At 44.0% G+C, this 25,179-nt stretch overlaps 1 protein-coding gene across 1 annotated transcript; it reads right to left on the bottom strand.

The window, feature by feature from the left end:
- On the bottom strand, positions 1 to 25,008 carry LOC121569741 (procollagen galactosyltransferase 1-like). Its single transcript, XM_041880899.2, has 12 exons — positions 24,642 to 25,008; positions 11,606 to 11,716; positions 10,619 to 10,736; positions 9,684 to 9,818; positions 9,326 to 9,530; positions 8,200 to 8,319; positions 7,828 to 7,904; positions 7,186 to 7,292; positions 6,800 to 6,932; positions 1,979 to 2,106; positions 1,350 to 1,556; positions 1 to 1,015 (listed from the first exon to the last, which is right to left on the bottom strand). Exons 1-12 carry the CDS (start codon positions 24,857 to 24,859, stop codon positions 745 to 747), a joined length of 1,830 nt encoding a protein of 609 aa, XP_041736833.1. The 5' UTR covers positions 24,860 to 25,008; the 3' UTR covers positions 1 to 744.
- Positions 25,009 to 25,179: the final 171 nt, after the last annotated feature.

Genomic DNA, 25,179 nt, shown 5'->3' with positions numbered 1-25,179 from the left:
AAACTATGGGACTCGTTTGCGAAGCAGCACACAAATTTCAAGCATAAATCTCTAATTGATGCAAAAGATGTTAGGTCTACCTATAGTTTAAAAATGAACAAATTAAAAAGGTAATCTTAAAACCATCTCCAAAAGCATGCAGATGCTTGTATTTTCCAGTCCTTTCAAAGACTGCTACAGTACACTGTTAAAGTACATAAACACACAATAAATGAATTATTAATTCTAGAGGTAACAAGGTCTACTCGGGTCAGTTGTGAGATTTGGCATGATGAACTAGGCTATAAGGCACTTGAGGCATGGTAGTGACCAATCAGAAACAAAGTTCTAGTTCACAGGCCAATCACATAACTGAAATGTAACCGACAGTACAACCAGATCACTGTAGACATGCAGATCCCACCCTGCATTTGGGTCTTGTAAATGCAGCAAAAAAAAAAGGTGAGTCCAACATATTTCTGAAATGAAAAAGAAAATGGAAGGAAAAAATGCTAAAAGAATGCAACCGATCCCTTATTTAACTTGTCATCTTTGGTTAAAAAACAAAACAAAAACAGCCGCCTGCGTACTATTCATCATGTCACTGCAATGATGCAAAGAAAGGGGGCTAAAACGTACAAAAACGACTTTAAAAAAACCCCCATTGTGGTTCACATCACTCACAGTGGTTCTTAATCTTCAGCATATCTCTCCATCCATCCTCCATCACCAACCCCATTCCCTTCCTCTCCACCCCCTCTCCTCTCATAGTTCGTCCCGTGTGGCTGTGCTGTCCAGAGGTGACTGGAGTACGTCAGAGTTCTGGGCCTCGGTGCTGATCTCCGCCTGCTCATGGGTCTTCCCCGAGCGGGCCCGGTCCCAGTCCGTACGCACCTTCTCGTTGTCCCACACCACGGAGGTCTCTGTGTCGCTGATGTAGCCCGCGTCTCCTGTGTAGTGAGTGGGGAACACTAGTAGGGGCTCGGCCGAGAAGGCCTTCAGGTCCCGCTCCTCAAACTGCTCCATGTAGTCCGAGCTGGAGAGAGAGGTAAGAGAGAGAGGAGATACAGATGTCAAGGGATACATTGAAAAGAGGAATAGGTGAAAAGGGGTGAATCTCAATTCTTGTCCTTGATTCCTTGTCTCTTCTCTCCTCGCCACCTCCTCAAACCATGAAGGGTAGCGAGGGGAGCTTCGGAAGATAATATCTTTCTCCTCTGATGCTCCCTTCGTTTCCTGCTGTTGCTTTGAAAAGAAGGCGAGAAGAGAGGACTCAAGGAATCAAGGAAAATACTTTTGAGATTTACCTGGAGAGACAGGCGACAGAAAAACACAGAGAGAGAGCGTGCGACAGAGAGGGGTAAACTTACACAGGGTGTTTATTGAACATGACAGGGAGGAACTCATCTACGGGTAATATCCTCTTCAACGGCTCTGCCCTCAGCAGCTTCTGGGCTCCTTGTAATGACATCATATAGCCCAGCGTCCAATAGGAGTAGTCGGCCTCCACCAGGTTGTGTATATTGGGCACAGACTTCTCAGGGCGGTCCACCTGCATCCTCTTCCTGCCGATATAACTGGGAGGAAGAACAGTTGGGGAAGAGAAAGTTGAAGAAAGTTTACACCACATGGGAAGGGTAGACAGTAAGTGCTGAGTCAGCAAGCTAGAACAGGGGTTCTTAACTCTTTTAAAAGGACTGCTAACATTACAATTAACAATTAAGAACTAACCAAATACTGTATCATATGTCTGAGGGATCGGCCAGCGACATCCCAGGGACCAATGACGGTCCACGGACCAGAGGTTGAGACTCACTGACCTAGACTAGAGGATATCCAGTGTGTATAGTGAATGATATACAGTCTTTCGAACACTTACATCAGGTCCCAGTCTAGCCCCTGGCTCTCCACTTCAGTCATCAGAACACAATAGTAATTTAATGTATCTCTATGAGTGGAGCCACTGTCAGACTAGTGGAATAGTGTATGGAACACTCACATCAGGTCCCAGTCTAGACCCTGGCTCTCCACTTCACTCATCAGGTTCATCAGGCGTCGCTTGAAGAAGACCTCGAAACGCAGATCATCCTCGATCACCAGGGAACTCTTCAGACCCCGCTCTGCGATCTGAACACACACAGAGATAGACAGAGAGAAAACAGTGACACTCACATTCAGACGACGCAAAGAAACTGTCGTAGACTCTATCTATACCTGAGAGTGACAGCCAGGCCTGTGTTCCAGGGTTGGGCTCAATTCAGAATTTTGGAATTGACTCCCATTCAACTCATGAGTTGAAATTCTAATTGAATAGGCTACACCCTACAGGATGTTGAATTTGAGTGACAGGAAGTGTAATTTAATTCAGTGCAATTCAAAGAAATACCACTCAGTCATAGAACATGAGAGTTTTATTGAATCCGACAGGTCACACTTCCAGATACCAAAGAATATATATCACTAGAATAGCCAATTATATATTTCCAACAACCATTTCATTTCTTTGGCTTCTTTTTGAAGGCCTCAGGGTTAACTTGAGGGTTAAACTAATACATTCTGGGAAATATATTATTTCCCCCAAATTGAACAAAGTTACAGTGATTAATTAAATATAATAACTTATTCGCATACAGGTCAATGTTATCTTTAAATGTTATTAGCATACAGGTTTTGTTTTCCTTGACCATTCATTTTAAGAGTTTGTCCTGCATGTACACTACCAGTCAAAATAGCCACCCTTAGCCTTGATGACAGCTTTGCACACGCTTGACATTCTCTCAACCAGCTTCATGAGATAGTCACCTGGAATGCATTTCAATTAACAGGTGTGCCTTCTTAAAAGTTAATTTGTGGAATTTCTTTCCTTCTTAATGCGTTTGAGCCAATCAGTTGTGTTGTGACAAGGTAGGGGGTTATACAGAAGATAGCCCTATTGTGGTCTAAGGCACTGCATTGCAGTGCTAGCTGTGCCACTAGATCCTGGTTCGAATCCAGGCTCTGTCGTAGCCGGCCGTGACCGGGAGACCCATGGGGCAGCGCACAATTGGCCCAGCGTCGTCCAGGGTAGGGGAGGGAATGGCCGGCAGGGATGTAGCTCAGTTGGTAGAGCATGGCGTTTGCAACGCCAGGGTTGTGGGTTCGATTCCCACGGGGGGCCAGTATGCAAAATAAATAAAAATAATGTATGCACTCACTAACTTTAAGTCGCTCTGGATAAGAGCGTCTGCTAAATGACTAAAATGTAAATGTAAAATGTAAAAGACCAAGTCCATATCATGGCAAGAACAGCTCAAATAAGCAAAGAGAAACAACAGCCCATCATTACTTTAAGAAATGTAGGTCAGTCAATACGGAACATTTCAAGAACTTTGAAAGTTTCTTCAAGTGCAGTCGCAAAAAACATCAAGCGCTATGATGAAACTGGCTCTCATGAGGACCACCGCAGGAATGGAAAACCCAGAGTTACCTCTGTGTCACGAATACAGCCGAGGCTGCCCCTCCTCCTTGCTCGGGCAGGCTTCGGCGTTCGTCGTCACCGGAGTACTAGCTGCCACCGATCAATGTTTCTGTGTTACACTAGTCTTGTCTTTATTAATCACACCTGTTACCCATTATGCTTATTTGTGTCCCTATAATTACCTCTGTTTTCCCTCCTGAGTTTGTGCGTGATTGTCCGTTGTTTTACGTCGTTTGGTGAGCTGTTGTTCTGCTCTTCCCTGCGTGGAGGGTTTGTTATGGTTTACTTTTGAATAGTAAATCCATTCATTTTCTCAGTTCTGTGTCCTGCGCCTGATTCCGTTTGACCACTTCACCCAGACGTTGACAGAATCACACACCACCTATGGAGTCAGCAGGCACGTCCGATCCCAGCGCCTCGGTGGAGGAACGCATCCAGCAGCACTCGACCATGCTGCAGGCTTTAGGGTCGTCTATATATCGAGTGGTGAACACCATGGATCGATGGGAGAGAAGTGGGTTTCCTACACTTCCTCCTCCTCCGATTTCTCCCCCATCAAGACAATCAAACCCTGGATCCAGTGGAATTCGGCTCTTGCTCCCGAGGGAATATGATGGGACAGCTGCCGGGTGTAAGGGTTTCCTGCTCCAGGTGGAGCTCTACCTGGCAACCATCCAACCGGCTCCCTCGGGATACGAGAGTGTGTCCGCCCTCATCTCCTGTCTGTCGGGCAGAGCGCTGGAATGGGCCAACGCGGAGTGGGGTGGAATAGACGCTGAGTCCGTTCGTTATGAGGATTTCACCCGCCGTTTCCGGGCAGTATTCGATCATCCGCCGGAGGGGAGAGCGGCAGGGGAGCATCTGTTTCACCTCAGCCAGGGAGGGAGGAGCGCACAGGACTTCGCCCTGGATTTCAGGACACTGGCAGCCAGCGCGGGATGGAATGAGAGGGTCCTGATTGACCACTGCCGATGCAGTCTACGGGAGGACGTTCGTAGGGAGCTGGCCTGCAGGGACACGAATCTAAACCTGGACCAGCTGGTAGATTTATCGATCAGGCTGGATAACCTGTTGGCCACCCGCGGACGTCCGGATCAGGGTTCGTCCAGTCCATCCCCAAGCACTTCCGACTCCACTCATATGGAGCTTGGAGGTGCTGATGTGGAGAGACCCGGCAAGGGGGTGGTCTCCTGCACCAACTGTGGCCGCAGAGGACACACTGCGGGCCGGTGCAGGAGAGGACCCTCATGGAATCGAGGCAGCAGGCAGGGCCCTGGTGGACCATCCCAGGTGAGTAGGCACCCACCTAACCCAGAGCTCCCTGTTGCTCACATGACGGTCAATGTACATTTCCCTGGGTTTTCCCCACATTCCCAGCATAAGGCGCTCGTAGATTCCGGCGCAGCTGGGAATTTTATGGATAGGCTGGTTGCGCATAAATTAGGGATTCCTATATTGCCTGTAGATGTACCCTTCCCTATACGTGCCCTAGATACAGTGAGGGAAAAAAGTATTTGATCCCCTGCTGATTTTGTACGTTTGCCCACTGACAAAGAAATGATCAGTCTATAATTTTTATGGTAGGTTTATTTGAACAGTGAGAGACAGAATAACAACAAAAAACTCCAGAAAAACGCATGTTAAAAATGTTATAAATTGATTTGCATTTTAATGAGGGAAATAAGTATTTGACCCCCTCTCAATCAGAAAGATTTCTGGCTCCCAGGTGTCTTTTATACAGGTTACGAACTGAGATTAGGAGCACATTCTTAAAGGGAGTCCTCCTAATCTCAGTTTGTTACCTGTATAAAAGACAACTGTCCACAGAAGCGATCAATCAATCAGATTCCAAACTCTCCACCATGGCCAAGACCAAAGAGCTCCCCAATGATGTCAGGGACAAGATTGTAGACCTACACAAGGCTGGAATGGGCTACAAGACCATCGCCAAGCAGCTTGGTGAGAAGGTGACAACAGTTGGTGCGATTATTCGCAAATGGAAGAAACACAAAATAACTGTCAATCTCCCTCGGCTTGGGGCTCCATGCAAGATCTCACCTCATGGAGTTGCAATGATCATGAGAACGGTGAGGAATCAGCCCAGAACTACACGGGAGGATCTTATCAATGATCTCAAGGCAGCTGGGACCATAGTCACCAAGAAAACAATTGGTAACACACTACACCGTGAAGGACTGAAATCCTGCAGCGCCCGCAAGTTCCCCCTGCTCAAGAAAGCACATATACAGGGCCGTCTGAAGTTTGCCAATTAACATCTGAATGATTCAGAGGAGAACTGGGTGAAAGTGTTGTGGTCAGATGAGACCAAAATCGAGCTCTTTGGCATCAACTCAACTCGCCGTGTTTGGAGGAGGAGGAATGCTGCCTATGACCCCAAGAACACCATCCCCACCGTCAAACATGGAGGTGGAAACATTATGCTTTGGGGGTGTTTTTCTGCTAAGGGGACAGGACAACTTCACCGCATCAAAGGGACGATGGACGGGCCATGTACCGTCAAATCTTGGGTGAGAACCTCCTTCCCTCAGCCAGGGCATTGACAATAGGTCGTGGATGGGTATTCCAGCATGACAATGACCCAAAACACACGGCCAAGGCAACAAAGGAGTGGCTCAAGAAGAAGCACATTAAGGTCCTGGAGTGGCCTAGCCAGTCTCCAGACCTTAATCCCATAGACAATCTGTGGAGGGAGCTGAAGGTTCGAGTTGCCAAACGTCAGCCTCGAAACCTTAATGACTTGGAGAAGATCTGCAAAGAGGAGTGGGACAAAATCCCTCCTGAGATGTGTGCAAACCTGGTGGCCAACTACAAGAAACGTCTGACCTCTGTGATTGCCAACAAGGGTTTTGCCACCAAGTACTAAGTCATGTTTTGCAGAGGGGTCAAATACTTATTTCCCTCATTAAAATGCAAATCAATTTATAACATTTTTGACATGTGTTTTTCTGGATTTTTTTGTTGTTATTCTGTCAATCACTGTTCAAATAAACCTACCATTAAAATTATAGACTGATTATGTCTTTGTCAGTGGGTAAACATACAAAATCAGCAGGGGATCAAATACCTTTTTCCCTCACTGTATGTACAATGTAGAATAGAAGAGGCATTTGAATTTCATTGAATTAAATTCTATTTCCTTTAATTCAAATTTGAATTGCAACTCTGTATCCGGTTTCCTACTTCAATTAAAATTAAATTAAAATTGAATTCAAGAATTGAATTGGAATTTGAGGCATTCTCAATAATATGAAGAATTGAGCCCAACCCTGCTGTGTTCATTAGGAGCACACCGTTGCAAAACTATTATTGGGCAAGTTCAGGTAGCACTTCCCCTGCTCACACCTCTTTCCAGATGTTGTAGTGTGAGAGGAAGCAGCCCAGCTCTCCCTTGGTGAGGGGCCTGCCGTGGTACGGATCACTGTAGCCTGGTAGCATGTGGATCCCCAGGGCATTGATTTCACTGATGTTCATTGCTCTGAGGGGGAAAGAGGGAGGGGCAGGAGAGAGGGGGGGTGAGGGAGAAAGAAATAGACAGAGATAAAGAGAGAGACACAAAATAGAGAGGGAGAGAGAGATAACAGGGTCATTTTGAGCGCTTAAAGACATCATAAACAGTGGGGCAACTTCTGCTGTGTATGACAATGTGCCATCACTGAGTCTATCTTTAATGCTGCATGAAGTATATGACGTGCAGAGAGAGGAGTGCCTTCAAAAAGGGGTAAACTTACTTGCCGTCTACCGCTTGAATGACCTTGCAGGCAATCTCTTGCTCATACAGAGTCCTCAGCATGCGATCCCGCCGGTCGGGCCGTTTCTTTAGGTTGATCATGAACACCTGCACACACACGCAATACATGGGCCTTACTGTACGGTAGTGAGTCAATACATGCAATACCACATGACACCCATAGAGGGAGACATTTAGTTGAAGGGTACAAAAGAGACATTTTGAATTCTAGTGATAAATTCCAAAACGACAGCTACGCTTAGACACTCGGAAACAATTGGATAGGTGTATGAAATGTGGTGACAATTCAACCCAGCCTACCAGAAGTTGAAGCAATTGCCTTATTGCTTAAACCCATTAGATCCTTACACATCTTCAGGAGTGCCTAGGGCAGGGGTGTCAAACTCATTCCATAGAGGGCCAAGTGTCTGCTGATTTTTGTAATTTCCTTTCAATCATGTCCAATTAAGACCTAGGGGCATTCTTAACTAATCAGTGACCTTAATTGATCAATCAAGTACAAGGGAGGAGTGAAAACCTGCAGACACTTGGCCTCCATAGAAAGAATTTGACAATATGGGCCTAGGGGGTAGGGGTCAATAAGGAACTCAGAACCATATTCTGAGCTGGCTCATATCCTCACCTCATCAAAGCCCAGTTTGTCTTGTATCTTTCTGGGGGCCGGGATGTGCTCCGAGGGCAGCACATGAGGGTTCCGCACTAACGTGAGAAAGGAGAAAAATGATAGGAATGATAAACAACTCTCACATGCCGACCAGTAACATTAGTTAGAGAAGAGCGAAAAGCTCCAATGTCCAGCTGTGTTCCGATATCCACACTGGCATACTACTTAGAATGAAGCAATGTATTGAGTATCCATCCTGTGGTAACCCAGTGGTATGTCAAAAAGACGTCATTTCAACCAGTTTTGCCCATTCGGATGCTAGTATATGCTAGTATGGACATTAGAGAGCCGACTAACTTTTGACCTGTGACAATATAACATAACACTCACCATTGACCTCCAACAAGGAATGCAGGAAACTGTCTGCTTCGTCTGTCAGGGAGTTGTGGGCTCGTAGTGGCACAGGGAAATACCCATAAGTCTCTCTGTTACATAGGAACATCTGCACATCTGAGGAAGACGGAGGAAGAGTAGAGTGTAGAGGGAGAAGAGAAGTTTGTTATTAACGACAAGTTTTCTACAAACATTTACACTTGGCTTTGCTATGGCTATTCACACTGTAGATGAGGTTATTTGTGTCATGCCTCAAAATATCAACTTTCAAAACAAAAACATGACACTTATGTATTTATGCAAAAGTGTATTAAGATATCTTACACAAAGCATACACTATGTCCACGGATGGAATTAGAACAACCAGACTCTGGGAACTCACCACTGTCCGTTAAACCCCCAGGAATTCAGCAAAAGAAACACATGCGCAGAACGTGATTTGGATCCTTAGATTTGAGAAATAAGTTTCCAGAGGGGCGGTAGTAGTTGTAGCCTCTGCCTATTCACAAAGTGCCTCGGAGTCGGACAGCTGATCTAGAATCAGGTCCTCCCTGTCCATATAATCTTATTCATTACTGTTGTGGAAAACTCCGATCTAAATGGCAGCCATTCTGAATTACCACAGTAAACCTATCTGCCATGTAAAACAGAACAGCAGTAGGCCTACCTGCCATGTAAAACAGAACAGCAGTAGGCCTACCTGCCATGTAAAACAGAACAGCAGTAGGCCTACCTGCCATGTAAAACAGAACAGCAGTAGGCCTACCTGCCATGTAAAACAGAACAGCAGTAGGCCTACCTGCCATGTAAAACAGAATAACAGCAGTAGGCCTACCTGCCATGTAAAACAGAATAACAGCAGTAGGCCTACCTGCCATGTAAAACAGAATAACAGCAGTAGGCCTACCTGCCATGTAAAACAGAACCGCAGTAGGCCTACCTGCCATGTAAAACAGAACAGCAGTAGGCCTACCTGCCATGTAAAACAGAACCGCAGTAGTAGGCATACCTGCCATGCGAGCGTAGACGGCAAACACAATGAAGTGTACCAAATCATTATCATGCTGTATTGTATATGAAAGCTACTAAACAGGACAAAAGAGAGTGAACATGTTAACAGTACCTGCCATGCGAGCGGAGAAGGCGAAGACAATGATGTCATCGAAGGCCCAGCTGTAGTCTGGGTGAGGGGGGTGGAAGGCCAGCTGGCGTGACGACTCCTTCCTCAGGTCAATCAGGAAGGTGGAGTGCACCATGGGAACCGCAAAGCATCCCTTACGCACCTGCTTTCTCATAGGGATGTAAGCCGGGGTGCGCTTATAGTAACCCTGGAGGAGGAAGAGAGAGATGAGGGAGAAGTGTTTAGAATATGATGAGCACTTCTAAGCGTTTCAATCAAGGTGATTGTGCTCTCGCTTTAATGCACGCAAAGTATCTGGGAGGACACGACTGCACGCACGCATCCACAACTAGTACCGTACCTGGGAGGTCATGCCACACCAGAAGTTGGAGTAGGCTGCACGGGACTCTAACATGGGAGCTACAATGGTCTTGTTCTCCTTGATGAGCTTCCACAGCACATTAGGATTGGTCAATAGGTTATCACAGTCCACCACCTAGACAGGGGAGAGTGGAAGAGCGTGTGAGTGTGTGTGTGTGTGTGTGTGATGGAACTGAGCAAAGGAAGGGAGAGGGAACAGTGAGACACTTTATCCACTTCCAGCTTTAAACATCACTCTGCAACATCAAACCTCTCTAGAGACACTTTAAACAATGTCATTGTAGCGGCAGCCTATGTCCAGCCACCAGAATCAGTGTTAGAATGAAGAGGCAGCGTTGGCCACAGAGCTGGGTTCAAACAGTACTTGTTTTCTTTCACAAACTTTAGCTGCTCTATTTTAACCCAGTTCTAATTGCACACCATTACTGAAGACAACAGGCACATTTAAAGAACAAAACTACCTCATCTGCGTTTTCACTCAGTCCCAAAATTATACCCCTGCGAGTCCTGGACAATGTGTCTACGCTTAGGGGTGAAAGAATAGAACTCAAAGCTGTCATATCTAAGATTCTGCCAGGTTTGTTCCAGAACGGTAAATAGTATCACCAAGCCAGATGAATTGGTTTACTCTAAACCAGAAGTGAGATAGGAAAACATGACTCCTGCTGTTCTCTTATTGCTTTATTGTTCTAAAAAGGAGAACTCTGCGTCTCTGTAAAATAGGGCGGGTCGTCGTGGAGAAAGACTTGACTGCGTCCCAAATGACACCATATTCCCTACATAGTGCACTACTTTTGACCAGGACCCACTGGTCAAAGGTAGTGCACTATGTAGGGAATAGGGTGCCGTTTGGGATGCAAACTGTTTATCTGTAAAAGAGGGTGGGGTCGTCATGGAGACCGGAGAAAGAAGTACCATGAAGTAGTCTGCCCACATCTCTCTCGCGGAGTCCAGTGCTGCCTGCCGCAGCTTCATCACGTGTGCGTAGCGGAGGTTGGTCCACTGCTTCGGGCTGTCTGCATCCTGGTACTCTCTGAGTGACAAACATAAACAAACAGGACATTCAGTACATCCTCTCTGGGAACAATTTACAGCAAGGTGCCTCTCTGTAACACTTTACATTCAGGTGCCTCTCCAGTGACACGTTACATTCAGGTGCCTCTCCAGTGACACTTTACATTCAGGTGCCTCTTTGTATCACTTTACATTAAAGGGGCAATCAGCAGTTGCTACATCACTTTTTGGACTTATAAATGAATGAATGAATGAATGAATGAACGATATGTAGGCTTACCCATTGATTCTTGAAGAATATAGGCTAATTTATCAATATGAGGCATTTATAAATTAGCCTATATTCTTCAAGAATCAATGGTTAGCTTAGTTCAACAGTTGTACCCCATCAGAACCCAAAATATAAGCTTGTTTTACTCCAATGTTTGTAAACAAAGTAAATGTGAACTAACACTATATAGTCTCACGACATGATTAAAACTATAATGTTGATATAATGAATGGTCAGTCCTTGCATCCATAGCTCTGTCTATGAATTTGAGTGGTTATATTTCTCCAGCCCCATCCCTCAGCTTTATACCGAAACAGGGGCGGGGATTACGCTTTATTATTGTTTCTACCGCTGATTGCCGCTTTAAGGTGCCTCTCCGTAACACTTTACATGAAGGTGCCTCTCCGTAACACTTTACATGAAGGTGTCTTTAAGGAGGATATTAAGGGTTTATACGTAATTTGTAATTATTAGTTAATATGTAGTTTATAAATCACATATTAACCATCTATAAATGACTTATAAATGTAATGTAAAGCGTTAACTCTCCTGTATAAATGACACAGATAGATACAGAAACACACACAGTTTATAAAGTGAACATGAGAGGAACTCACGTGGGCTCCTCCTGCGGCCTCCACTCCACATAGTGGTAGAGCTTTTGGACCTTGACGAGCCAGTCACGCAGGATGGCTGTAGTGTTGTCCACATTGTGGTCCGTCGCTACCCTGTACAACACGGAGACAGAGGCACATTATTATTACAGGTATGATTCATTTTTTTTCCTTTTCTGGTCAACAGTTTAAGGGTAATAAGCCCACACACCCCCACGTTTATAGGAGACGTGGAATTGGAAGTAGACCTGAGTAAAGTAGACACAGTGAACGTGAAGGATCATATCAGGGCTCAGATGACAGTACTTCAGTGTTCACTTCATTGTGGTCTATTGTCAGGAGCTGTGGGATACTGTCTCCTGCATTGAATTCCATACAAGCATGTTGTACACCCATACCATAGCAGCTCTAATATCCATCACACATCCTTGCCGGGTTACTAAATAGCAGAAAATATACTAAATAAGCAAGAATGCTGGGGAAGTGAAACTTTATGGTTAGTAGCTACTGAAAAGAAGGACTGTGTGTGTGCACTGTGTGTGTGTTTGAGAGAGTTCTTGTGCCACACTGACAGTTTGCGTGCCCGATTCCATTCTGCTGAGGTTCCAACTCAAACCACGTCATCAAGCTCTTCCTTCTTTCCGTCTATGTGAATAGGAATTAGAAAACGACTGATAATCAGCCGAGACGATATTGGCCTTTTCTAGTCTTTTTTGGGGTACTTTTTACCTCTTTTATTCCCCAATTTCGTGATATCCAATTGGTAGTTACAGTCTTGTCCCATTGCTGCAACTCCCGTACGGACACGGGCGAGGCGAAGGTCGAGAGCCATGCGTCCTCCGAAACACGACCCTGCCAAGTCGCACTGCTTCTTGACACATTGCTTGCTTAACCCGGAAGCCAGCCGCAGCAATGTGTCGGAGGAAACGCCGTACAGCTGGCGACCGACGTCAGCGCCTGGCCGCCACAAGGAGTCGCTAGAGAGCGATGGGACAAGGACATCCCAGCCGGCCAAACCCTCCCCTAACCCGGACGACGCTGGACCAATTGTGCGCCACCTCATGGGTCTCCCGGTCGCGGCCGGCTGCGACACAGCCCGGGATCGAACCTGGATCTGTAGTGACGCCTCAAGCACTGCGATGCAGTGTCTTAGACCGCTGTGCCACTCGGGAGGCCGGCCTTTTCTAGTCTACCGGCTATTGGCCCATCTCTATCTGCTTTGCTGATAGTCCCTCTGCATAGCAAAACTGCAGCTATGCCAGCCACCACTCACTGCCTGAGCCACATGCACTGCACAATGCAAATGTCTAGCTGGGAAGATCAGAAGCAGCAAGCTAGCTCATTCTCCAACAGAAAGGTGCAGTATTGAGAAATTGATGAAATGACACAGTGACCAAAATCAAATTATTTTTGTTAATTCACTAATAATAAGGTAATCTACTCACGTTCACATATGCCGATTCACGGACCGTCTATATCCGGGTTGCATCCGGTTAATACGGACCAACATCACATGCGCACTAGCACTCAGTGCGCACAGAGAGCAGCGTGAGAAGCGACGACGTCATCACGTCATCCAAAAACAGGTCAGACATTGGATAAATATAAAATTGTAATATCTTCGCCTGTGAGTGATGAAAAACAATTGGCCTCAGTGACAATTATTTGAATAATTCAATGGATGTTTTGAGCAAAAAGGCAAATGACTAAAGTGTCTTATTAGGAATTTTCAAATCTGACTTCTATATGTGGCGGTGTATGGAAATGGTCTTTTTGGGCCAGGGCATCAGTTAAACTGTATTGCCGATGCAAAACTGTAGGAGCAGTCAAAACCGTGCTTCTAGACCAGAACCCTGAAGTTAACACAGGCTTAGGAGATATTTTATGTTTTTTTTCCTATCAAATAATATCAGTCAGTTAACATGACCTTTATGAAATATAAAGCCTTTACATTTTAGTCATTTAGCAGACGCTCTTATCCAGAGCGACTTCCAGTTAGTGAGTGCATACATTTAAAACATTTTTGTAAACAACCATACTGGCCCCCCGTGGGAATCGAACATGCTCTACCAACTGAGCTACATCCCTGCCGGCCATTCCCTCCTCTACCCTGGACGACGCTGGGCCAATTGTGCGCCGCCCCATGGGTCTCCCGGTCGCGGCCGGCTACGACAGAGCCTGGATTCGAACCAGGATCTCTAGAGGCACAGCTAGCACTGCGATGCAGTGCCTTAGACCACTGCGCCACTGCCTTTTATGGGATTTATGTGCTTTTTTATTTAAAAAAACATGACGTTAGCTGATGAAAATGGTCTCATAGAACAAAACGTATAAGATCTCCTAAGCCTGTGTTTACCAGAGACCTTATTTTTGACGTTTATTATTTTTTTAACTACAAAAACTCATTTTCTCATACGCTTTGTCCAACAAACTATGGCGGTGCTAGTGCCTACAAAAAGACACCATTACTATTGCTCTCTAGCTGGCTAGATAAACATGGTGCTAAGATATCAGATAGGAGCTAATAGCCAATGTGGCTAGCTAGCTACATGCACCATTTTCGGCAACGAGCCATCTGACTTGCTGAGTAACGTTAGCTATTTACTGGTTTTCTGATCTGACCAGCCGCAATCGTATCCGTATATTGACGTGCATCATCGTTTCATAGTTTTTCCTACCTTCGCTCTCATTGTTAGATATTATGCACATTTATGGCTTGGTAGCAAATGTCATCGCCATTGAGCTAGTTCTCAATGTAGCAGTAAACTGAACCAAGTGACACACTACATGACCAAAAGTATGTGGACACCAGCTCATCGAACATCTCTTTCCAAAATCATGGGCATTAATATGGAGTTGATCCCCCCTTTGCTGCTATAACAATCTCCACTCTTCTGGGAAGGCTGTTGGAACATTGTTGCGGGGACTTGCTTCCATTCAGCCACAAGAGCATTAGTGAGGTCGGGCACTGATGTTGGGCGATTAGGCCTGGCTCGCAGTCAGCGTTCCAATTCATCCCAAAGGTGTTCGATGGGGTTTAGGTCAGGGCTCTGTGCAGGCCAGTCAAGTTCTTCCACACCGATCTCGACAAACCATTTCTGTATGTACCTCGATTTGTGCACGGGACATTGTCATGCTGAAACAGGAAAGGGCCTTCCCCAAACTATTGCCACAAAGTTGGAAGCACCGAATTGTCTAGAATGTCATTGTATGCTGTAGCGTTACGATTTCCTTTCACTGGAACTAAAGGGCCTAGCCCGAACCATGAAAAACAGCCCAAGACCATTATTCCTCCTCCACCAAACGTTACAGTTGGCACTATGCATTGGGGCAGGTAGCGTTCTCCTGGCACCCGCCATTGGACTGCCAGATGGTGAAGCGCGATTCATCACTCCAGAGAACGTGTTTCCATTGCCCCAGAGTCCAATGGCGGCGAGCTTTACACCAGTCCAGCAGACGCTTGGCATTGCACATGGTGATCTTAGGCTTGTGTGAGGCTGCTCGGCCATGGAAACCCATTTCATGAAGCTCCCGACAAACAGTTCTTGTGCTGACGTTGCTTCCAGAGGCAGTTTGGAACTCGATAGTGAGTTTTGCAACCGAGGACAGACTATTTTTACGCGCTTCAGTACTCTGCGGTCCCGTTCTGTGAGCTTGTGTGGCCTACCACTTCGCGGCTGAGCCGTTGTTGCTCCTAGACGTTTCCACTCCACAATAACAGCACTTACAGTTGATCGAGGCAGCTCTAGCAGGGCAGAAATTTGACGAACTGACCTGATGGAAAGGTGGCATCCTATGACGGTGCCATGTTGAAAGTCAGTGAGCTCTTCAGTATGGGCCATTCTACTGCCAATGTTTGTCTATGGAGATTGCATGGCTGTGTGCTCGATTTTATACAACTGTCAGCAACGGGTGTAGCGGAAATAGCCGAATTCACTCATTTGAAGGGGTGTCCCCATACCTTTGGCCATGTAGTGTATGAGCAATGGAGAGAGATATCAGGAGATGTAAAAGGGAGTGGAGCTACAGCCTCGCTCTATCCAATCGTAGCAGTAGGATCAAGTTACAACCAGCCCATTTCTTAACAGATAGCTGAAATAGCCAATTTAGTTGTTTCAAATTTCATGCTGGCATTTGAGTTGTTTAGAGATGCTTCTGACAGCTGGGGAAGAAAAAAAAATCACAATCATGGAAAATGACCAAAAAATACTTGTTTCATAAGCATCCATGATCACAAATCATAATGTTACGATGGGATCCATTTGCATTGAATAGATGTTACTTTATATTCTCAAACTAAGAGCAGTGCCTATTATGATGTCCTTCCATACAGGCGTGACATGCTGGAGTGATGATTCTATGCAAATGTTGATCAGTAGCAGGGATGGGCAAAAATTACAATTACAACATACAGATACAAAATACCATAAAGATCAATGTATCAAAATAAACTACAAAAAAATGTCTATTTTGTATTGTATTTAATTAAAATACATAATTTTTGTATTTTAAAATACAAAAATACATTTGCAAGTAGCTGGCCGTACAGCAACAACATTCTCAGTAACGGTTACAAAAACTTTTGCTATGACTGTGATATGTTGTTGTTTATCTACCTTAGTTGAGCAAGTCCCTCTGGATAAGAGTGTCTGCTAAATGACCAAAATGTATATGTCAACAGAACATACCAAAATGAACTGCAAAGCACACTGGGTAATATTATTGGACTTGTTTCAGGGCAGAGCTTATTAGAATAATACTCAGCATGCTTTGCAATTGTTCATTTTCACATTAACATTTTAGTCATTTAGCAGACACTCTTCTCCAGGGTGACTTACAATTAGTGCATTCATCATAAGATAAAGTGCATTCGGAAAGTATTCAGACCCCTTGACCTTTTCCACATTTTGTTACGTTACAGCTTTATTCTAAAATTGATTTTTATTTTATTTTTATCTCTCTTATCAATGTACACACAATACCCCATAATCACAATGCAAAAACAGGTTTTTAGACATTTTTGCAAATGTATACAAATAAATAAATATTTTACATAAGTATCCAGACCCTTTTCTCAGTACTTTGTTGAAGCGCCTTTGGCAGCTATTACATCCTCCAGTCTTCTTGGGTATGACCCTACAAGCTTGGCACACCTGTATTTGGGGAGTTTCTCCCATTCTTCTCTGCAGATCCTCTCAAGCTCTGTCAGGTTGGATGGGGAGCATCGCTGCACAGCTATTTTCAGGTCTCTCCAGAGATGTTAGATCGGGTTCAAGTCCGGGCTCTGGCTGGGCCACTCAAGGACATTCAGATACTTGTCCCGAAGCCACTGCTGCGTTGTCTTGGCAAAGGGTCTGAATACTTACATAAGTACTTACGTAAATGTTTTTTATTTTTAATAAATTAGCAACAATTTCTAAAAAACTGTTTTCACTTTGTCATTATGGGGTATTGTGTGTAGATTGATGAGGGGGAAAAATCATTTAATCCATTTTAGAATAAGCCTGTAACGTAACAAAATGTGGAAAAAGTCAAGGGGTCTGAATACTTTCTGAATGCACTGTAGCTAGGTGAGACAACATATCACAATTGTATCAAGTACTTTGTCCCTCAACATTTTTACATATACATTTATTTCATTTAGCAGATGCTCTTATCACACCATAGTGTATCAGACTTCTGATACCAATGCAGGGTGAAAGGGGTGCCACAAAATGTGAACTGCTATAAAACAATTTTTTCAGCCCAGTGTAATTCAGCCCAGTGTAATTCAAATAACAAAATACTCAGAAGTAATTAAAATACGTATTTCAAATACATTTAACAGAAATACCCATCTCTGATCAGTTGTAGGCTAATATAAGTCAAAAAAATGGAAGGCAAACAGATTTTGTCATCTGTAGCACCATAGATAAACTCCACTGATCAGCCAAAACAAGCTCAATAACTCAATGCATACACACATTCCTATTGAATATGCATTCACCTGTATTGTGAGTAGGCCTATGCCATCTTAATTTACCCAGTTTATCAAGAGATTTACCATTCAAATACAATTGTTGTTATGTAGTTAGATTGGTAAAAACAAAGTCAAATTTATTGTGTGATTTTAAAATGGATTCATTAACGAATATACATGGCTGTCTCTGGAACATTTTGTCATCAAAATGTTCAAATTTTATGATATTGCATATCGGCCTAAAATATCAGCCATCGGCCTCCTTGACCCCCAAAAATCGCTATTGGCCCTAAAAAATCCATATTGGTCGTTCTCTAGTTACAACATGACAACACCTATCACTCCTCCTGAGCCCTAGGCCCCATCAAGAGACAATCCCTATCCCCCATCTCCTCTAGGCACGTAGATCTGAGAGGATTGGCTAGGTAGGCTATACTGTAAGCAGAGGGCAAGGAGGAGGCTAACTATCTTCATGTTTAGTCTGCAGGCCTTCCTGTCAAATTCTTCCAGATCAGTGCCTAAGGGGTTAGGGGCTAGGGGCTGTTTCTGGATGGGGCCCAAGGGATGAGCTACTACCCATATTGCTTAGCCTTAACCTATCCAAATCATGCAGAATAGTGCCTAGGGGTTGTTTCTAGGCAGGCAACCGAGTCAGAGTGCTGGTTTGGCCTAAACCTCTAGGCACAACAGTGTCACTGACAGAACAGCTTGTAATGCTCCAGTCCTGATGGCAAGCAGCCAAAGCAGGTTCTATCTTCTCAGTGTGGAGTAGGGTGCTGGAGTGCTGATGTCACACTGGTCTGTGAGAACACTGCAGCTCCTTGCTAAGTTTGTTCTCTCCAGTCTCCTCACTCTAGCTGTGCAAGATTTACCTACATACTCAAACTCCCGATTACACATCCAGGCCTCTCCAAGTCTTGTGTACAGTCAAAATCCACTCCTCTGCTCTCCAGAAACCGTATGCAGGGGTAGCCTACACTGTCATTCTGTCCAAGCCATTGGTTGTGTAGATCCAGATAGGGCTATGCTTCAACTCCAATAATGACATTTTACATTCATTTAGGATCTGAGGCATATAGCTGGATCTATACAAAAATGGTCTGGAGCTGGGGCATGGACTTATCTCAACATGAGCTGACAAAACATTGATGTTACAGTGAAATGTCCTTAAGCCTATTATGGAAATCAAAGTGCAAAACTGTTTCTTACTGTAAGGCCGTGCTTATAACATAGCTATGTGTTTATGACAGAACATTAACCATGTTTTTAACATAGGAAACTGTTAGGAAAAGGCACAGATGTGACTTAATGGGCTTACAAACACATCAAAAAAAATGCTTCGTTTTGGTGTCTACCACACGTCCTTACCTAACACATATTACAAGTATAACATTGAATAAAAATGTTTTTGTTTTTTTACACAAGCAGTAACATATTTACTGTCAACTGGAGTATAGCCTAAGCCCACACAGTTAGGCTAGTATATTGAAAGACTAGTCTAGCCGGAACGCCGTGGTATATTGTGACCTCACTACACTGTGGCCCATTCATGGAGGTAGGCCTAAAGTAGGTGAGTGAATATCATTTTAGAGCATTCCAATCCTCTCCAGCGAGTCCCCAGCCCCAGCCAAGCAGACAGCTTGTGCCTCAGAGCCTCATACCCATGTGTAGGGTGACTGTTTGAACATTTTGTTTGGGTGTAAATGGTGAACCCCATCCCCCTCTTCCCCTCCTCCCTTCCCCAGTGCCCCACCCTCACCTCCAGCCAGCCGCTGGTAGACAGATGTTTACAAAACCTAGGGCTAGATCTCTATTTGCCACTTCCTATTTTGGTTCAGGTCAGGAGTATGCAGGGGTGAAAGTAAGCTGGTAGGCTCCGGCACAGAGTACAGGCAAAATAAATAGTGGGGTTATGCCATACTGGTAAAACATGAGCCTCTCACAATAATTAAAACATAGATTCCAAGAAAACTGTAAACTATTACACTACTTATCATTACCGCATGTCAGTTGCATGAAAAACGTGTGGAATACGCTCCAAAATGTGTGGTTCCAGATAACACTGACATTTGGCCAAGGCAGAGATGAGTGGCCGAGACGCGCGCGGACAGCAGTGTACGCATACATTCAGGTTACAAGACTTGTGTAGGCCTAATGAATGACAATCATCGAACTGATGTCTCTTTGCATTTATCAAGTGGCATGTGCACAGTAGAGGTCTTCACAGGTCCAAAAAGTTGGACCCGTTCTGAAATGGACCTGGGGCTTTCCCAACCTGTAATTTAAATGGTTTTTTATTTGGATTTCATGTAATGGACATACACAAAATAGTCAAAATCGGTGAAGTTAAATGAAAAAAAGAACTTGTTTAAAAAAAAATCAAACAAATTAATAACAGAACAGTGGTGCGTGCATATGTATTCACCCCCTTTTCCATGAAGCCCCTAAATAAGATCTGGTGCAACCAATTACCTTCAGAAGTCACATAATTAGTTAAATAAAGTCCACCTGTGTGCAATCTAAATGTCACATGATCTCAGTATATATACACCTGTTCTGAAAGGCCCCAGAGTCTGCAACACCACTAAGCAAGGGGCACCACCAAGCAAGCAGCACCATGAAGACAAAGGAGCGCTCCACACAGGTCAGGGACAAAGTTGTTGAGAAGTACAGATCAGGGTTGGGTTATTAAAAAAAATCTGAAACTTTGAACATCCCACGGAGCACCATTAAATCCATTATTTATAAATTGAAAGAATATGGCACCACAACAAACCTGCCAAGAGAGGGCCGCTCACCAAAACTCACAGACCAGGCAAGGAAGGCATTAATCAGAGAGGCAACAAAGAGACCAAAGATAACACTGAAGGAGCTGCAAAGCTCCACAGTGGAGATTGGAGTATCTGTCCATAGGAACACATTAAGCCGTACACTCCACAGAGCTGGGCTTTACGGAAGAGTGGCCAGAAAAAAGCCATTGCTTAAAGAAAAAAATAAGCAAACATGTTTGGTGTTCGCCAAAAGGCATGTGGGAGACTCCCCAAACAAATGGAAAAAGGTACTCTTGTCAGATGAGACTAAAATTGAGCTTTTGGGCCATCAAGGAAAATGCTATGTCTGGCGCATACCCAACACCTCTCATCACCCCGAGAACACCATCCCCACAGTGAAGCATGGTGGTGGCAGCATCATGCTGTGCAGATGGTTTTCATCGGCAGGGACTGGGAAACTGGTCAGAATTGAAGGAATGATGGATGGCGTTAAATACAGGGAAATTCTTGAGGGAAACCTGTTTCAGTCTTCCAGAGATTTGAGACTGGGACGGAGGTTCACCTTCCAGCAGGACAATGACCCGAAGCATACTGCTAAAGCAACACTTGAGTGGCTTAAGGGGAAACATTTAAATATCTTGGAATGGCCTAGTCAAAGCCCAGACCTCAATCCAGTTGAGAATCTGTGGTATGACTTAAAGATTGCTGTACACCAGCGGAACCCATCCAACTTGAAGGAGCTGGAGCAATTTTGACTTGAAAAAAATCCCAGTGGCTAGATGTGCCAAACTTATAGAGACATACCCCAAGAGACTCGCAGCTGTAATTGCTGCAGACGGTGGCTCTACAAAGTATTGTCTTTGGGGGGGGATGAATTGTCTTATTTCTTGTTTGTTTCACCCAAAAAATATTTTGTATCTTCAAAGTGGTAGGCATGTTGTGTAAATCAAATGATACAAACCCCCAAAAAAATCTATTTTAATTCCAGGTTGTAAGGCAACAAAATAGGAAAAATGCTTAGTATTCAGACAGCTTACCCTTTTCCACATTTTGTTACGTTACAGCCTTATTCTAAAATGGATTCTATTTTTTTTTACTCATTAATCTACACACAATACCCCATAATGACAAAGCGAAAACAGGTTTAGACATTTTTGCACATTTATAAAACATTTAATAATGATACCTTATTTATATAAGTATTTAGACCCTTTGCTATGAGACTCGAAATTGAACTCAGGTGCATCCTGTTTCCATTGATCATCCTTCTACAACTTGATTGGAGTCCACCTGTGGTAAATTCAATTGATTGGACATGATTTGGAAAGGCACACACCTGTCTATATAAAGGTCCCACAGTTGACAGTGCATGTCAGAGCAAAAACCATGCCACAAGGTCGAAGGAATTGTTCGTAGAGCTCCGAGACAGGTTTGTGTCGAGGCACAGATCTCGGGAAGGGTACCAAAACATTTCTGCAGCAGTGAAGGTCCCCAAGAACACAGTGGCCTCCATCATTCTTAAATGGAAGAAGTTTGGAACCACCAAGACTCTTCTTAGAGTTGGCCGCCCGGCCAAACTGAGCAATCGGGGGAGAAGGGCCTTGGTCAGGGAAGTGACCAAGAACCTGATGGTCACTCTGACAGAACTCCAGAGTTCCTCTGTGGAGATGGGAGAACTTTCCATGAGAAAAAATATTATCTGGTCTGATGAAACCAAGATTGAACTCTTTGGCCTGAATGCAAAGTGTCACGTCTGGAGGAAACCTGGCACCATCCTTTCGGTGAAGCATGGTGGTGGCAGCATCATGCTGTGGGGATGTTTTTCAGCGGCAGGGACTGGGAGACTAGTCAGGATCGAGGGAAAGATGAACGGAGCAAAGTACAGAGAGATCCTTGATGAAAATCTGCTCCAGAGCACTCAGTACCTCAGATGGGGGCAAAGGTTCACCTTCCAACAGGACAACAACCCTAAGCACACAGCCAAGACAACGCAGGAGTGGCTTCGGGACAAGTCTCTGAATGTCCTTGAGTGGCCCAGCCAGAGCCTGGACTTGAACCCAATCCAACATCTCTGGAGAGACCTGAAAATAGCATTGCAGCGACACTCCCCATCCAACCTGACAGAGTTTGAGAGGATCTGCAGAGAAGAATGGGAGAAACTCCCCATATACAGGTGTGCCAAGATTGTAGCATCATACCCAAGAAGACTCGAGGCTGTAATCGCTGCCAAAGGTGCTTCAACAAAGTACTGAGTAAAGGGTCTGAATACTTTTGTAAATTTAATATCTGTTTATTTGATAAATTTGCTACAATTTCTAAAAACCTGTTTTTGCTTTGTGATTATGGGGTATTGTGTGTAGATTGACGAGGGAAAAAATTAACTTAATCAATTTTAGAATAAGGCTGTTACGTAACAAAATGTGGAAAAAGTCAAGGGGTCTGAATACTTTCTGAATGCACTGTATCTGTGACCAGCAGATGCATATCTGTATTCCCAGTCATTTGAAATCCATAGATTAGGGCCTAATGCATTTATTCAATTGACTGGTTTCCTTATATGAACTGCAACTCAGTAAAGTCTTTGAAATTGTTTGAAAATGTTGCGTTTATATTTTTGTTCAGCATAGCTGTGCTAAAGTGTGTTACGCCAGTATGATTAAGCCTTTATTTAGTATTCTAGATCTAATTATAGACATGTTGACTAACAAAATAGCTTACCAAATGTTGGAAATGAGTAAACAAATATTTAAATTAGGCTTCAAAACATTAATTTTTTCGCACCCCAGTTACAAAATTGTTACACCGTCCCTGAGTAACGTGCACAGGTAGCCTACATGAGCCTTTTGAAGTAATTGTTTGCAATCAGATGAAAACATCATGACTGGTTGTGTTTATGCCACATTAAAATGTAATACATTTCAAAGTTAAATGTACTATTAGGCCCATGGAATCCTATTAAATTAATAAGGATTCTATATGTAATTCTATGTTTAGGCCCACTGGGCACACTGGTTGAATCAACGTTGTTTCCACATAATTTCAATGAAATTACGTTGAATAGACGTTGAATTGACATCTGTGCCCAGTGGGTTGGTACTGTAGCACACAAGACACAGGTGGACAAGCAGGTTGAACCTTACTCTCCCCCCCATTTTATTTTTATCGGACAGTAAACTACTTGGCTACCCTTTGCACATCACACTCATGCCCTTTAAACCAACTGAATGCCATTTATTTAACTACATTAACAGAGTGTTAACAAAGTGTTAATCTAAACTAATGTTGTCAGCTACTCTAGTTTGAGAGGATTTTCCAGTTGCTCTGGTTAGTCCATTGTAATGATGGCATTGTCCCACTTAGTCCAAGCACATTGGCCTGTACACAACTCATTCACTAACAATATGTCCATATCAGTAGTAGTCTAACCATAGCAGAGGTTCCAAGTCATTGTTTATTTTATTTTTTTACCTCAAAACAACATCAATGCTGTGTAGCGATAGGCTACACAGTATCTTATCTGACCTGGAGGTTAATACCAAGTAAAACTCCAATTGACCTCCATCCCACCACCCACATAGACTGCTAAAATATAAAGATCCACAGTCCCCTCCCCGATTTCATCATGGGGGGACAATCAAGAGATTTCCTGTGGCTAAATTTCCTGTAGTCATCATCTCAGTTTAATAGCTGAACTAACGGATCAGTATTTAGCCTAGGCCTTAGGGCGATACATTCATAAATCTGAATAGAGAATAGCCTGCAGACAGAGGGGAGAAATAGAAGATATATAGACAGGTCTCAGCTAGTTACAGGGAGTGGGGCTCTATCTTTTCAATGGGTGAATAAATACTACGTAGGCCCTGGCTAGTAGTAGTGGCTACAACTTCAACAGAAATGCCAAATATCTGACCAATTAAATTGAACACTATGCACCATGCAGTGCACTCTACGTAATTAATTCGAGAATCTGGTGACGTTGCAAGAAAATGACTACCCCACTTTCCCCCTAAATTCTCTCACAGACTCACTGCAATGAAAGTCGCGCCCCCCTCGCCTGGTTTCATCTTTCCAGAACTTTTGTGATGTTAGTTGTAATTCTGATCTTGCATATGTACAATGTGGTTGGTGCTAGGAAAGTTGCTTTTGACTGTCATCTAAAAATAATAAAATTAACAAGTAACGAGGAATATGACACCCTGCCCTTGTAAATTACAGTAACGTTAGCTAGCTAATATGTTTGCCACATCAATACCATCATAAAACAGAGACCATACCTCACATTTAAACTGAATGTTCGAGAGACACTTACCAAATTGCCACGCGGTCCTTGGGATAATTCAGACGTTCGATAGTTCCAAGGAAATAAGGCAGAGAATGTTCAGAGTTGCGGCAGACGAGGGCAATGAGGACCCGCGGGGCAAGAAGTGGCGATTCCGGGCTCCAGCGCTCTTCGGGAAAGTATCCTTGAGCTGGTCCGGAGAACAGTAACGTCAGGGCGGTGGACAGAAGGAACATGTACCGGTGCATCGCACAGCAAATAGAGAAAAAGCAAGTTATAAACTAACAAAGAAACACACTATGCAGAAAGAGCAAAGATTTCACTGATTTGAAGCCCTTTCGCACCACCGAGAAAAACGCAACACCTCAGTGACAACGCTGCAAATAATGTCAGGCTCTATTCAACCAGAGGATTAAAGGGGATGTCCCTCAATGTTTAAAGGGGATGGGCCTAAATTACACAGTGGTTGTTACAATGTAACAGCAAGTTTATAATGACATATTGAATAATCATTTTTGCATATGAAAACTACTGCGAATTGAGCAATTTTTTTTTTTTTTAACCTTTA

The sequence above is a fragment of the Coregonus clupeaformis genome, chromosome 7 (genome assembly GCF_020615455.1).
Source record: "Coregonus clupeaformis isolate EN_2021a chromosome 7, ASM2061545v1, whole genome shotgun sequence".
NCBI classification, from domain to species: Eukaryota; Metazoa; Chordata; class Actinopteri; order Salmoniformes; family Salmonidae; genus Coregonus; species Coregonus clupeaformis.
This window is presented reverse-complemented; position numbering and strand designations above follow the sequence as displayed.

Excerpts from the sequence above, each read along its gene's own strand:
- LOC121569741 (XM_041880899.2), bottom strand. The coding sequence starts at position 24,859 with ATGCACCGGTACATGTTCCTTCTGTCCACCGCCCTGACGTTACTGTTC. Across the intron at positions 8,320-9,325 it reads CTTCTCCGCTCGCATGGCAG|ATGTGCAGATGTTCCTATGT; the intron begins GTACTGTTAACA and ends CGTCTTCCTCAG. Across the intron at positions 1,016-1,349 it reads ATGTTCAATAAACACCCTGT|CTCGGACTACATGGAGCAGT; the intron begins GTAAGTTTACCC and ends CTCTCTCTCCAG.